At 44.4% G+C, this 13,850-nt stretch overlaps 2 protein-coding genes across 5 annotated transcripts; one reads left to right on the top strand and one right to left on the bottom strand.

The window, feature by feature from the left end:
* Positions 1 to 2,842: 2,842 nt before the first annotated feature.
* LOC4341594 (nuclear intron maturase 4, mitochondrial) lies at positions 2,843 to 10,390 on the top strand. 4 transcript variants are annotated; one of them, XM_026026187.2, is made up of 6 exons: positions 2,843 to 3,237; positions 3,340 to 5,990; positions 6,595 to 6,697; positions 9,168 to 9,573; positions 9,669 to 9,889; positions 10,068 to 10,390. In XM_026026187.2, exons 1-2 carry the CDS (start codon positions 3,159 to 3,161, stop codon positions 5,727 to 5,729), a joined length of 2,469 nt encoding a protein of 822 aa, XP_025881972.1. In that variant the 5' UTR covers positions 2,843 to 3,158; the 3' UTR covers positions 5,730 to 5,990; positions 6,595 to 6,697; positions 9,168 to 9,573; positions 9,669 to 9,889; positions 10,068 to 10,390. The 4 variants fall into 4 exon arrangements, with proteins under 4 accessions (XP_025881972.1, XP_015643429.1, XP_015643430.1 ...); XM_015787943.3 differs by having other exon boundaries at positions 9,669 to 9,921; XM_015787944.3 differs by having other exon boundaries at positions 6,595 to 6,712; positions 9,669 to 9,921.
* LOC4341593 (uncharacterized) lies at positions 6,890 to 8,978 on the bottom strand. Its single transcript, XM_015787952.3, has 5 exons — positions 8,784 to 8,978; positions 8,640 to 8,686; positions 8,404 to 8,533; positions 7,799 to 7,848; positions 6,890 to 7,328 (listed from the first exon to the last, which is right to left on the bottom strand). The coding sequence occupies exons 1-5, from the start codon at positions 8,908 to 8,910 to the stop codon at positions 7,020 to 7,022; spliced, it is 663 nt and encodes a 220-aa protein (XP_015643438.1). The 5' UTR covers positions 8,911 to 8,978; the 3' UTR covers positions 6,890 to 7,019.
* Positions 10,391 to 13,850: the final 3,460 nt, after the last annotated feature.

Here is a 13,850-nt window from a genome sequence, read left to right as displayed (position 1 = left end):
GAAGCCATCGCAGCCACACGAAGACCCCTCCGGAGTGCTGCGTCATGCTTCACATGCAGATGCTCTTCTATGATGGATGCATGGATTTTGCAATTCTATTCTGATGGATGCGACATGGATCTGGGGATCTCTTTGCTCCTGTTCTTCTCTCTTTTTTCTCTTCTTGATGATTTCCTTGTTGATCCTGGTGTCTACGCAAAGCAGCGCCGCCGCCGTGCGGAGGCATCGTGTCGCCAGGCAAGGATTTCTTCCGCCCGTGGTTGAGTAAGCAGATCGACTTTGCAATCTGGGTGCAATCTTTGCTTTCTTTTTTTTTCCTTTTTCCCTTGTTTGTTCCCCTTGTTTTTAGATTATTTTTTCCTTTCTTTGCTTTATGATTGATTTGTGTAGGGATTTATTGCGCTAGATGAATTTGGTTGTAGGTCAGATGCAATTAAATGCAAAAATTTGTGCCGGATATTAATACTTGACTTAGCGGCATAATAATCAAACATCTAATTGAATTTTTTTCTCAGGCACAAGTGACAACCAAACAAGCACAGGCTCAGGCTGCCTGACCAGGCAACCTACATTATAAACTTGAATGCTACTCAAGCTTACAAATTTCTCAGGCACGGAGGTGAGGGCACCAACCAAACAGGCTCCTAATCCCCTTGGGCTATTTTTACCGTGGTTTTTGCACACGTGGATGACATGTCGGATGCCACATCAGCCCTTCGCCTGAGCTTGATGAAATTCAAGTTCATTTGCTAGAACCTGTCTGAGTGTTGCTTAAATCAATTTAATACAAATTTTAGACAGATTTCACAGAAAATTTACACATATCAAATTCCTGAACCTGTCTCAATGTTGCTTAGACCAGCCAAATACATGTTGACAGACATATCAATTGAGTACACAACGAAAGTTTATTGCCATCACATACATAACATAGATATAGATTGCACCCATAAGGATCTACCATTGTATCTAAAAAGTTGAAGGAAACCATAAGCAGATTTGTCCACTAAGAGTGTGTTTGGTTCCTGGTCAAGATTGGATGGGATACGGCGGTCCATATTTTGCTGGATATGGCGGTCCAGTTTTTTGTTTGGTTGTGTGAATATGACGATCCAATTTTTTGTTTGGTTGTAGGGACAAAGGTAGATTTGGTGATCCAATTTTTTGTTTGGTTGGAGGAAGTATGGTGGATTTGTAGGTGTGGTCACCTCTCACTTGAGATGGTGAATATACCCCATCAAATTAATACATAATACACATTCCATTATAAATACACACTCCATTATAAATACATATTCCATTATAAATACACATAGAAAAAATAAAAAAGAAAAAGAAAAAAGAAAAAAAAAAGCAGCGCCGGATCTGGGCTCGCCGACGCCGTTGGCAGCCTCCTCCCGTCGGCTTCCTCCCGCCGCCGGCCACCTCCTCCCACCGCCGCGGCTCGCCTCCTCCCGCCGCTGCCTTCCTCTCTCGTCACCCACGCCGGCCGCCGAGCTCGTCGCCTCTCTCGCCGGCCGCCGAGCTCGTCGCCCTTCTCGCCGGCCGCCGTGCTCGTCGCCTCGCTCGCGTCGTGGTGGTGAGGGGTGACGCGAGTCACGCAACTCGCTTGCCCGGCTCGCCCGAGCCTCGGGCGGTTGCATCCGGCCAAATCAGCCAGATCCCTCTATCCAGCATCTAGAGGGAATATTCCCCTCTGGGCCGCCCTATCCCACTCTCGCCCAGCATCCAAACACCCTCCAAAAAGCGGCGGCCATGTCCTATCTGGGTATATCCTACCAACCAAACACACCATAAGCCACAATGCAACTATCAACAATACTAATCCAGCAATAATTGACAACAGAAATTCCCTTCCCTCTTCTAATTCAATACATTAAGTTTACAAGCTGAATCATCTTTCTCCTTGAGTTTTCTTGTCCAATCAGCCACATCTCTATTGCACACACCATTGTGCACAACCTTTAGCTCATCTCTTGCACTGACAAGACATGCTCTCATCTCTGAGTTCTCCTTCAAACCATGAACAACATTGTGCAAATCATTTAACACCTACCTTAAATAAGGTGTAGTTTCTGGCTCATACCATCTCCAGAATGCACAGCAACCATTCCGCTCAAATAGAAGAAAAATCGTACAATATTATATCCATTTAAACAACAAATGCATTATATTAATATTTTACCAACTCACGCGAGCTCTCGCACATGTCAGATACCTCCTAGATGGATTATTCCCACTCAAGAAATCCATCTGACCGTCATTGTACCCACACTTGCATAGAATAGCCGGAGAATAATCAAATTGCCCCTCCCTTTGTCGAATTGGAGGTGGATTGCTCCCGCCTTGACTGGATTTGCTGTCATTTCCAGAACTAGTCATGTCCTTCGATCTGCTTGTTCCACCGGCTGCAGATTCCACCTGCTCATCGTCGCTTCTTCCTTGATCAGCCATCTCTATAGCGTGTGTGGCTTCCATCGGCAACCGTCACCGCTCGTGAGAAGGTTAGGCCAAAACAACCCAGCAAATCCTACGCGCTGACGTAGTGAAGGGCTGATGTGGCATTTGACATGTCATCCATGTGTGCAAAAACCACGGTAAAAAACAGCTCGAAGGGTTAAGTGCCCGGTATCGACAGTTGGAGGATGAATTATACCCGGTTCCGTAGTTCGTGGTTGCATTTAGATAACCATAAAAGTTCGAGGGTGTAAAATGGACTTCTCCCCTGTAAGCCTAACCCATACAGAAAGCTTAATTCAAGCTTCAAATTAAAGGGGTTAAAGAATACAAAACCAAAAGGAGTTTTTCTGGCTTTTTTGCAACCTGATCCAGCGTAACACCCGAAAAATTGCCTACTCGTCGACGGACTCTCACGACCCGCGCGCGCCACGCAAGAATCAAAGATCCCCCTCCAGCTTCAAACACGCTAGCCGACGCCGCCGCCGCCGCGGCGACGGCGCGAGCGACGCCTCGTCGCCCTTGGAGAGGCCTCGACAGCGCGCGGCGCGGGCGCGCCACAAGCTCCGCTCGGCTTAGCCGTCGCCGCCGCGAAGCGAAGGCCGGGGGCCCTCGCCGCGCTCTCCTCGGCATTCCGCGCACGCCACCTGTTCGACCCAATGCGCAGCTAGACCGGCTAGAGATTAAGGTTGCGCGATCCCATGTCCTTCCTGGCGCCCGGACGCGGCCGCCTCCTCCGGGTGCTCCCCACAAGGCGGCACCGTCTTCCGCCTCCCCAAGGTACGCCACCTTCTCTCACCAACGCGTCGGTTCCCCGTCACGGCCTCACGGGGTAAGAATGCCACTAACGATGGTGTTCTGTTGTTGTTTCTGTTCCTGGAGGGTCAGGAGGCTACGCGGCGTGCTTCCGGCGGTGCAAGGCGCACTTCTTGCTCGATGGAGTCGAGGATGCGGTGGAGGGAGCCGCCGAGCCGCAGCAGCCACCGGTGTCACTTGCGAAGAGCCTGGCCTCTCTCACCGAGGAGTCGGCCGTGGCCGCTCAGAGGCAGAGGAAGCCCCTGCTGCGGATGGAGCGGAAGAGGCTGGCTGAGCTCAGGATCAAGAAGAGGGTCAAGGCGCAGTATTTGAACGGCAAGTTTCATGATCTCATGGCTAACGTGGTGGCTAGCACTGATACTTTGGAGGATGCTTATGACATTGTTCGGCTCAATTCAAATATTGACATGTCATCGGTGAGGGATGATGTTTGCTTTGCTACATTGGCGGAGCTGCTCAGGACTGGTGAGTTCGATGTCAGAGCGAATGTTTATGCGGTGGTTGCAAAGAGGCGAGATGGAGGGAGGCTTGTTCTCCCACGGTTGAACTTGAGAATTATTCAGGAAGCAGTAAGGGTGGTGCTTGAGGTTGTTTACAGACCCCATTTCTCAAAGATATCACATGGCTGTCGGAGCGGCCGAGGGCATCAGTCGGCTCTGAGGTTCATTTCCAATGAAATTGGGATTCCAGATTGGTGCTTTACTATCCCCATGCATAAAGAAGTAGATAGAAATGTTCTCTCTAAGATTATCTGTCTAATACAGGAAAAGATCGATGACAATCAGTTAGTTACATTCATGCAACACATGTTTGATGCAGAGGTGATCAATTTGGTATTTGGAGGATTTCCTAAAGGCCATGGGCTTCCTCAAGAAGGAGTACTTGCGCCAATCCTAATGAACATATACCTCGACAGTTTTGACCACGAGGTGTTCAGGATTTGCATGAGGCATGAAGGCCTTGGTTCAGAGGCAGCAGATGTTTCAGACAACCAGGAGTCAAATTTGCGCCACTGGTTTCGAAGTCAAATTTCAGGCTTGAAGGATAGGGAGGAAAACAGTGACAATCAAACAGACTATCCACTAAAAACAAAACTATATGCTTGTAGATACATGGACGAGATCTTTGTTGCAGTTGTTGGATCCAGAGATATTGCAGAAGATATAAAATCGGAAATGATTACTTACTTAAGAAAAACACTATTCTTGGAAGTTGATGACAGGTTGTATCTTATGCCGGTCAGAAGTAATTCCCGGGGCTTACAGTTTGCTGGCTCTATGGTAAGAGTTACAACAAAGGAAAGTGCTGCACTGAAAGCTGTGCATAAGCTGAAGGAAAAGGTTCATTTATTTGCTTCTCAGAAGCAAGAGATATGGGATGCTATGAATCTTAGGTTAGGAAAGAAGTGGTTGGCATATGGTTTGAGAAGAGTAAAGGAGTCTGAGATCAAGTCACTTGGTCTTAGCACGCCTTTGTTGGATCACATTGCACAGTTTAGGAAAGACTGTATGAAGACAGATCATTGGTTCAAAACTTTACTCAAGGTATGGATGCAGGATATCAATGCTAAACGCGAAGCTGATGAGAGCATACTCCTGTCAAAATACATTGCTGAACCATCACTTCCGCAGGACCTCAAAGACGCGTTCAACAACTTTCAGAAGCAAGCCAAAGATTACATCTCATCAGAAACTGCTGCCACAGAAGCATTATTGTCCAGCTTAAAGAATAAAGAATCAGCTATTACCTGCACTGATGGTGCTGTCATTAAGATCCATGCTCCTATTAGCTATATCCATAAGTGCCTTAATCGTTATGGTCTAATTAATCTTGAAGGTTTCCCTAAGCACGTTTCAGCCCTTGTTTTGCAAGACGATGAGCTAATCATAAGTTGGTTTGCAGGAATAATTCAACGTTGGATGAGATGGTTCTCAGAGGTTGACAATTTTAAAGAACTTAAGCTTATGTTGGTTGAATGTGTCAGGAAATCCTGCATCAGGACATTATCGGCAAAGTACCGAATGTATGAGAAAATAACAGAAAAGCGATTTGAACTTGATGATTATGGTATTCCAATGGCCGAGGACTTTGAGGCAATAATGGCACCTTTAGAATCTAGTTCGTCGGTTTGCACTGATGAAGCTCTGATGTATGGCATTTCTAGTAGTGGATTGTTTGTGCTCACCCTCTCAAGAGTTAGAGTTCCTTCTCGGCAATTTGACTGTTTTGTCATGGGATGCCAATCTGCATCGCTGAGTATGTATGTTCTTCATGTCAAAGAGAGACAGCGGTTTCCAGGATTTAGGACAGGTTTCTCATCATCAATTCATGGCAGTTTGGATGGTAGACGGGTTGGGTTGTGCACTCAACATGTTAAGGATTTATATCTAGGACACATCTCCCTTCAGTCAGTTGATTTTGGTGTGCTGATAGATGACTCTAATAAAATACCTTAAGTTCTTGTAGCTCGAGTATGAAGGACTTTATACAGATTTGCAAAATAGTGTATTCAATGTTTACAGGCGCCAGTATTTTTTTTGAAAGAACGCTAGTATTATGATTTAATCATAATGGTTCTAAGATTTGTGCAGATTTGTTTAAAAAGCACAGGTGTGCATCGCTACAAATAAGTGATATTACTGTTCATACATGTATTGCCTTCTAAAGCTGAGAACTTGGTGGCAATAACACTCCTCTCTTGATCTCATAGGACAAAGGTATATGCTTACATTTACCATGGTACATTGTTTATTCGTGTTGCATATGTATACAACTGACATGTTTGAGGATTCAGTCATTAATGTGATCTCTACGTTAACCATGGTCTGTTGTTCCTGTTATCTGAGCTTACAACATCTTGATAGGTCTGCATTATTCTCGTTCCCCAGTACTTACCATGTGACACTACACTCTAATCAATGTTTTTTTTAATGTAAATGTGATGGCACCAGCAATGCACGATTTCCATTTTATATCATCTAGTTGTGCAATACCAGGTATGCGTAAATGGAAATTATCTCAGCTTCACAATATTTCACTTTAAAGAAACAAAATCCCATGAGCATAAACAGTAGGTGATAAAATAATAAAGCCCATGTCATTATGTTTTTGTATCTACTACTTTTCCCTGAATTTATATAGGATCGATCATAGCTAATGAAATCCATCTGCTTTAGATGGGCTGTTATAATGCAATTATGCAAAGTGGTGCTACATCAACTCATTGGTTATATGTTAATTTCACTACTCATATACGTGGGAGGGAAAAATTGAATTCCTAACTGGAAATAGACAGTTTTGATTATGTATGTCAACATGTAGGTGGAGAGCTGGTCTTATCCACCAAGAGAATTTCATACAAGGACAGAACAGCGTTCTCATGTTCACATGAGGCAATAGCAGGCAACTCATGGACTTTGGCAAGGTTTGGTTTTCTACGGTAAACCATTGTTTTCAGCTTGCATATTCTCTATTTGGTTGTCACGTAAACCAGCGATGGCCTTCTGTTTAAACTCATGTCACATTTGATCTCTTGATGGGGCTGACTGTTCCACTTCCTCTCTGATGCCTATGATTCAAAATTTGAACTGCTTTAAATAATCTGTGAGGCATCAAGTTAAGTGGCCCAATTGTTTTATTCCTTATGATACATTACAAAGCAAAACATCATACAGTTATAGTGAGACACCACCAGACATTAGTTTGGGCCATAATACATGACTCAGGCTTGAGTGCCTTGCCCTTTCTTAGTTATGAACTGGTGGCCTCCTATGGGGGTTGGCATGGTAATCCTTGTTAAGCAATCTGAGAACTTCATCTCTGGACTCCAGCATTTTCTCCTTCCAGTCTTCATTAGTTCTATATGAGTTGCAGCAAATACTCGAACCTTTTTGTTCTTTTTTGGAGCCCAAACTCAGATGCCTGTAATAAGGCTTGAATGGCAGTATTATGATATGTTGGGGATTTGGTATGTTCAGTGTCTGCTCAGATGTGCTTCCTTCTAGTTTTATGTTGTCCACGGATGGTCTTGCCTTCATCGTCGAGCTGCTACTATCCTGAGAGATTTTGCTAGGAAATCAGTAGCGGCATATATTCCTATAGTCCATTAGTTACTCAATAAGGGTAAGAAACATAGGGAATCCGCAATATGGTTGGGCATGACTTTCTTAGGCATGTTTTCTATTGGAAAGCATTAAACATAGTCATAGAGTGGGTTTGCACGTGTGTGTGACTGTTTTCTTGAATTTATAAGGTTGACAGTAGGCTTTAGCACCAAGTACATTTTGCACTGTGTTGTTTGACAATATTGCATAAAGTTTTGACCTACCTAACACCTAGACATTTTTTTTGTCTTACATGTGCATGTCCATATATTGCTGGCAAATAACATTCTCATACCAGCAAATGTAGATGTAGGAATTTTCAGTTCTGTCTCTAGTCTATGTCACTATGATAAAATGTAAAATATGCCAACCTTTGACAAAGATAAAACATGGAGTGTGTCCATGAAGGAAGAAAAGATCACCTTTAAGCTTGAAGGTACACGTGAGTTGGATGAGTAGTTGCTAATCTCTCCTGCATCAAGACCAAGAATATATTCAATTCGAACATAATTTGTTAGTGTACTAAACAGTAAGTTTCCTTTAGGACTTCCTTTTCTTTATGGATATTTCTTTCCCTTTTGGTGAACTCAAGCTTGTAAGAACTAAAGAAGTATGATTGAATTAGTATATACTGAATGCACTTGGAGCATAAGAAATAGTCTTTTTGAAGGAGCATTAACAGTACTATTATGACACAGTGAAAACAGAACAGATTACTATTATATCATGATTATTAAACACCTATATCTAACAAGAGGGAAGGCCATAAATTGACAAATACAATGGCCAATCAAAACAGAAAACAGAAAGGGTAAGCGAAACATGCTAGTTCTAGATACTTGGATGTACCCTATATACTTCTAGTTGTTCTTGGGCGGGTGGTGCCGGGGTGTACGGTAATCAGCTGTGAAGGGTATGTGGCCATCAAAGTTAACCCCTGGAGGAAATTTTCTACTTCTAAAATAACAGTTCATACTCAAATCCTTTCTTCCTCCATGCCCACATTTTCCAACAGAATGTTTTGCACCTGAGCTTGGTTTGCTTCTAGCATCCTTTGGGTGGTTCTCCATGACTGCAACTCCAAAAGCCATCTTCCGTCCTGCAAATATTTTGCTTTTGATCTCCTCATATGTTCTGGTTTCATCTACACCATGATCCTACAATCAGAGTATCTGTAGTTAGAAATGAGTTTGGATATTAAATTTCATTGAGTAAAAAAAGTAGAATTTACATAAGCAATGCTTTGAGTAATTCTAGTCCTACCAGCTTGTTTTCTGGGCCTTTCTCACTGTAAGTTGCCATCATCAGTTCTGAAAACAGGTAATATGTAACGTCAGTTCTCACACATGCTATTTACACGGAGGAGGAAATAAACTTGAAAAGAAAAGGAAATGAATCAGCTTGTACCTCTATGTGCAATGGTGACAAAGGGTCCAAATGTTACCGATAGGATGGCCAGCCCAAGCAGGAAGATTACACAGTTTAACGGCTGCATAACTAACTGTCTGACCCTGCTTTTAGGTATGTCTGTCATGCAGCCTAACAGAAAGGGAAGGAGAAAGCAGGAGAAAGAAAGAAGGGGTAGATTTATAGGACTATATGAGCACTGGTGCTCTACCAATCCATTGGTCAAAGTTAGAGTTGCAATATATATTTCCTGTTCATAGAATGCTGCACCTGTACTTTTAATTCATACAATAATCTGAAGCCTCATCACTTTTTTTTATTAGCTTTAGTATATTCATGTACTTGGAAGTACTAAAAGTTTGTCCCTTGTCATTTGCCAAGCAGTTCTTTCCAAAGATCCTACATATTGTAAAAGTGCTCCAAGGATCTACCATTGCTTGGGATAGAAGATTTTGAGTATCTTGGGCATTCAGCATTCTGCCCTACGTCGCCCTGTCGATGCATGGAACGATGGAGAAGAGGCAAAGTCTAGTGGCCAACTAGAAAGGTTTCCGGTGACCAATGCCAGAACCTTGGGTTTCACCTCCCTTTGATCTAAAGTATGCCATTGGTAACCCCCACATGTACCTTAAACCATATTGATGCATCAGACTCCCAGGTGATAATAAACTAAAAATTACATGTGGTGTGGGGTGAATCAGACGCCCTCGGTACACAAGAGCGTACCCGTGTAACCATGTTCTACCCCTGTTGTCGGTAGCACCAAGGGAGGCTTCGGCTTTGATGCACGGTGAATGCATTTTCCAGTGAATTGGTTGAAATTTGATCTATTTTCAGAGAACACATTATTCAAGCATAGACTAACTTGAGGGTTCCTCTTTTCAGGTGTGATCACGGTAGGTGACTCGTAAAGCATGGGCAGGATGCCAGCTTGAGCTTTGGTGCTGCTGCTGGAGGGCATTGGCCCTAGAACCCCTGCTCCTGGTGTGCGGATTCTTGCTGTACCTGGAATGTACTAATCTCAGACAGTCAGCTCGGTCTTCCGGATTCAAGCTGTACCAGCTGCGTGCCCGCTCTTGCCTTCACAACTCACGTTGCGCGAAAAGGTTTGGAGAGCTGAACTGTTTCTCTTGCGTCTGTAAGTCTGTTCACCTGAAGTCTATTAGTTCATATGCACTAGTCAAATTGGTAGCTGTTTTTAAACATCAAGGTCATGAGGTCGTTTGAAAACATAAGCAGATTTGAACTTCCCACTAATAGAATTTTTGTATCGTTATGATGCAGTTGTGTGTGTTGGATTTCGATGCTGAAGATAGCAAGTTGGCAATTTCATCGTCAACTTGATGCTGTTTCACATGTTTTGGTGCAAACAGTTGCGGGCTGTTTCGCACACCACATTCATGCGACACAGTACAAGCACAGGGTATGCGCCCAAATGCCCAATACAATCTGGGAATTTTGTCGGTGGATTATAACTTTCTAGTGGCGAGGACAATCGTACAAACATCTGTTGTCTATAATTTTTCACAATTTATTTACATAATGTTGTACACTTGTGTAGTACTAGCTTGGCTACTCGTCGCTTTCTGTTAACACGCTTTTCAAACGGTTAAATGGTGCATTTTACATGAAAACTTTATATATATAAGTTGTTTAAAAAAGTATAATAAATGTATTCATCAAATTTTTATATATTAATACTTAATCCTATGTTAATTAATCATGTTTCTCGTTTTACGTACGGCTAATTAGCTGTTTCAATCATCTAAAAAGAACGCAGCCTAAACGCCCATGCGTTGCAACCGGAATTAAAAAAAGAACCTTACTGTACACTTTAAAGCCTCAAAAATTAAAGTAAAACTATTTTCATTGTAATATATATATCATCATTTTTATTTCACTTTAAAATAGGTTTTTCTTATTTGATGACTTGACACTGGGAAGAGACAAAAGTTCACCTAGCTCATTGTTTGGAGGACCAACATGATAGTGGTGGTGGCAGATTCACCCCCTCACCACTACCAATCAAGGTTGTCAGGATCGGAATACTAGATAGTATCGTTTTGCTCAAAGTAATATCGTATCATAGGATCATATCGTAGTATCGGGATACTATAAGATTTTCTTTTTTTAAGTTTAATTAATATTTATATTAATTATATATAGCCATTCTATATAAAAAAACATAGTAAAGATATATGTCATGCAAATAGAGACATTTATCAAGAGAAACCTCGTTGGTTTTGATATATTTAACTGATTTTTATATAAATTTGAGCATATTTATTTACATTATTTTCAAACCATATTATTTTATATAATATTTATAGTATCGTAGGGATCGTAGAATCGGGATACACCTAAGATTTTGTAGGATCGTGTAGTAATGAATAGTAGGATCGGGATACTATGAAAATTAGGATACTAGGTGGGATCAGTATCGTTTTGGCTTGGTATGATCATAATATCGTAAGATACTAAGATACAAATCGGGATACTGATAACCTTGCTACCAATAGGGTGTTTTAAAGAGGTGTTGGGGAAATTTTGGTTCGTAACACAGTTGGGACTTCGAATTTGTAAAATACCATAAAAACTTCCCCGCTTTGCTGGATACGATAAGACATGGTAATTTCTCTAGAAAAATATGTACCACTATCGTCTCAACTCTTAGTCTTTCGGCCTACTGAAAAAACGGTAATTTGTTGGTATAATGGTATTATTCTGTGACTTTTAGTCATATTTAAATTTAAATTTGTAGTAATAGGATGAGTTACATCTCATATTAGGTTTATTTATTTTGAAATATTTTTTCCTATGCCTATAAAGCTTTTAGCCTTCTAGTTCAATATATAATCCCTTTCCAGTCTTTCTATCTCAAACATCACAAAGATAAAAACCGAGAAATACCAAGACGATAATAACAATCTTCAAGGCTGTGTAGTCTACACGCTGTGCTGAAAAATCAGGTAGGAGAGCGTCTTGTACGTGCGTGCGGCCGCGCGAGTGTGCGTGCGACACGCGCGCGTCGCGCTTTTGGACTTCGATGAGGACCACGCGACGCGACGGGTCCGTGGCGGTGGCGAGGCCGTCGCGCTGCGGTTCCCGATTTCGGGGGGGACCCAGCGAGCTCTCGCTCTCTCTCGCGCATGGGACGGGGCGCTGGGCGAACGTGCGCAGCGGCCTCGGGCTCCGGCGACCGCATCATTTGGTAGGCCGGGGAGCACGAGGGCCGCCCCCGCACCCCGGCGTGCCATCCAACCCCGCGAGCGCGACACATTTTCTGCCTTGAATCACCTTCCAAAGCACTACTACTCCTAGTAACGACCCTCTCGCATATCGCACTACCAGTACCACATGTGTTCCCTACACACGCCAAAGATGCAAGTGACATTGGGCCCTTGGAACATACAAGTTCACGACTATTCTACTGGGAACAAGACTATTTTGTATTTCGAATCGCATCCCTAGCTCAACTGCAAAACCGGATATAACGCCTCTCCTAACTTCAAAAATTGGTGCAAATATACTACAAAGGCAGGATTGGGCCCGGTTATGGCTCACAAGACATCCGACGCGGCGTATTGATTGGGTCTTCATCCCATGTCAGTGAAAAGAATAAAAAACGGTAGGCCCCACATGTCAGGGACTATCTCCTTCCTCTGGCCTCTCCCCTCTCCTTGTTATCTCAAGGCGGCAACCAGCAAGGAGATGGGCGACGACGTCTCCTCTCTATGAGCAGTGCAGGCGGGGGTGCCTCGTCGGGAGGCAACGACCCGATCTGGAGTAGTTCCTGACTGCTCCTACCCCCGTTCCCCCGTGAGCTCGATGAGGCCCACACCGTCTGCTGCGCCTGCAACCTCAAGCTCGAGATCCATAGTCGTCGTCGCATCTTCGAGCTCAATGACACCGTCGATGCTTGCGCCGCTCGAGAGGGAGGACACGGCACACCACCCACGCCACTCCCTTCCATCTTTGTTGCGGGAGCCCAAGCTCCATCTACACCACCGCAAAGCTCGAAGGCCACGAGGTTGTTGCAGTCACCGCTCGGGTAAGAGGACACCACGGCCAGCGTGACCCCAAGCTCTCCTATTCTCTTGCTCTAGCTCCCCTCCATCTCTGTTGCAGGAACCTGAGCTCCGTCTGTGCCACCACGAGCTCGTCGGCCACTGGGCTGCTACGGCCACCGCTCGGGAGAGAGGAGACCACGGCCGGCGGGACCCCGAGCTCTCTCGTCGCGAAAGAGGGCCAAGCCTAGCGGCGACAGTCCTCTTGCTCCAGTTCCTCGTCATCTTTGTCGTGGGAGCCTGAGCATTGTCTGTGCCACGACAAGCTCATCAGCCACTGGGCTGTTATGGCCACCGCTCGGGAGAGAGAAGACCATGACCGACAGGACCCCAAGCTCTCCCGTCACGAAGGAGGGCCAAGCCTAGCGGCAGTAGTCCTCTTGCTCCAGCTCCTTGCCATCTCCATCGCAGGAGCCCAAGCTCTGTCTGCGTCACCGCGAGCTCGCCGACCATTAGGCTACTGTGGCCACTACACCAACCCTCGACGTCGCCTCAACGACCTGTCGTCTCTCTGTCTCAGTTTCTCTTCTAGATCTAATGCCGTCGTTGCCTAGGGTTTGTTCGGTTGACCAACCGGATTCACCTCCTAGCCTCGCCTCCGACCTTCGACTCCTTCCACATCATCGTTGACTTCTGCATCCCATCGTTGGCCACCGGGTCCCCGCCACTCCTGATAGCGGCCCAGACTCGTGCCAATTCACCACAACTGGTCATGTCCTATGGCCTCTTGCCTCCATGGTTGCATATGAGGAGAGAGGAAGAGGTGGAGGAAGGATAAAAGAAATGTAACTCGCATATGGGCCCACTATATATATTTTGCCATATTTCACTGACATTTAAGGTCATGCGCTAACTCAGCGAGTCTAACCGCAGTCAACCTACCACGTCAGCAGGAACTGCTTTCCAAACCATCGAAGGAGCATATTTGCACCGGTTTTTGAAATTGGGAGAGGTGTTAATATATAGTTTTGTGGTTGAGGGATGCGATTCGATCAAGGGT

The sequence above is a fragment of the Oryza sativa genome, chromosome 6, assembly GCF_034140825.1.
Source record: "Oryza sativa Japonica Group chromosome 6, ASM3414082v1".
In the NCBI taxonomy this organism is placed as follows: Eukaryota; Viridiplantae; Streptophyta; class Magnoliopsida; order Poales; family Poaceae; genus Oryza; species Oryza sativa.
Note: the sequence above shows the minus strand (reverse complement) of the source record. Positions and strands in the feature narration are given on the sequence as shown.

What these genes read in the sequence shown, in the direction of transcription:
- LOC4341594 (XM_026026187.2), top strand. Translation starts at nt 3,159, where the DNA reads ATGTCCTTCCTGGCGCCCGGACGCGGCCGCCTCCTCCGGGTGCTCCCC. An exon ending in CCGTCTTCCGCCTCCCCAAG is followed by an intron (nt 3,238 to 3,339) that starts GTACGCCACCTT and finishes CTGTTCCTGGAG; the next exon opens with GGTCAGGAGGCTACGCGGCG.
- LOC4341593 (XM_015787952.3), bottom strand. Translation starts at nt 8,910, where the DNA reads ATGACAGACATACCTAAAAGCAGGGTCAGACAGTTAGTTATGCAGCCG. An exon ending in TGTCACCATTGCACATAGAG is followed by an intron (nt 8,687 to 8,783) that starts GTACAAGCTGAT and finishes ACCTGTTTTCAG; the next exon opens with AACTGATGATGGCAACTTAC. An exon ending in AAGGCCCAGAAAACAAGCTG is followed by an intron (nt 8,534 to 8,639) that starts GTAGGACTAGAA and finishes CTCTGATTGTAG; the next exon opens with GATCATGGTGTAGATGAAAC.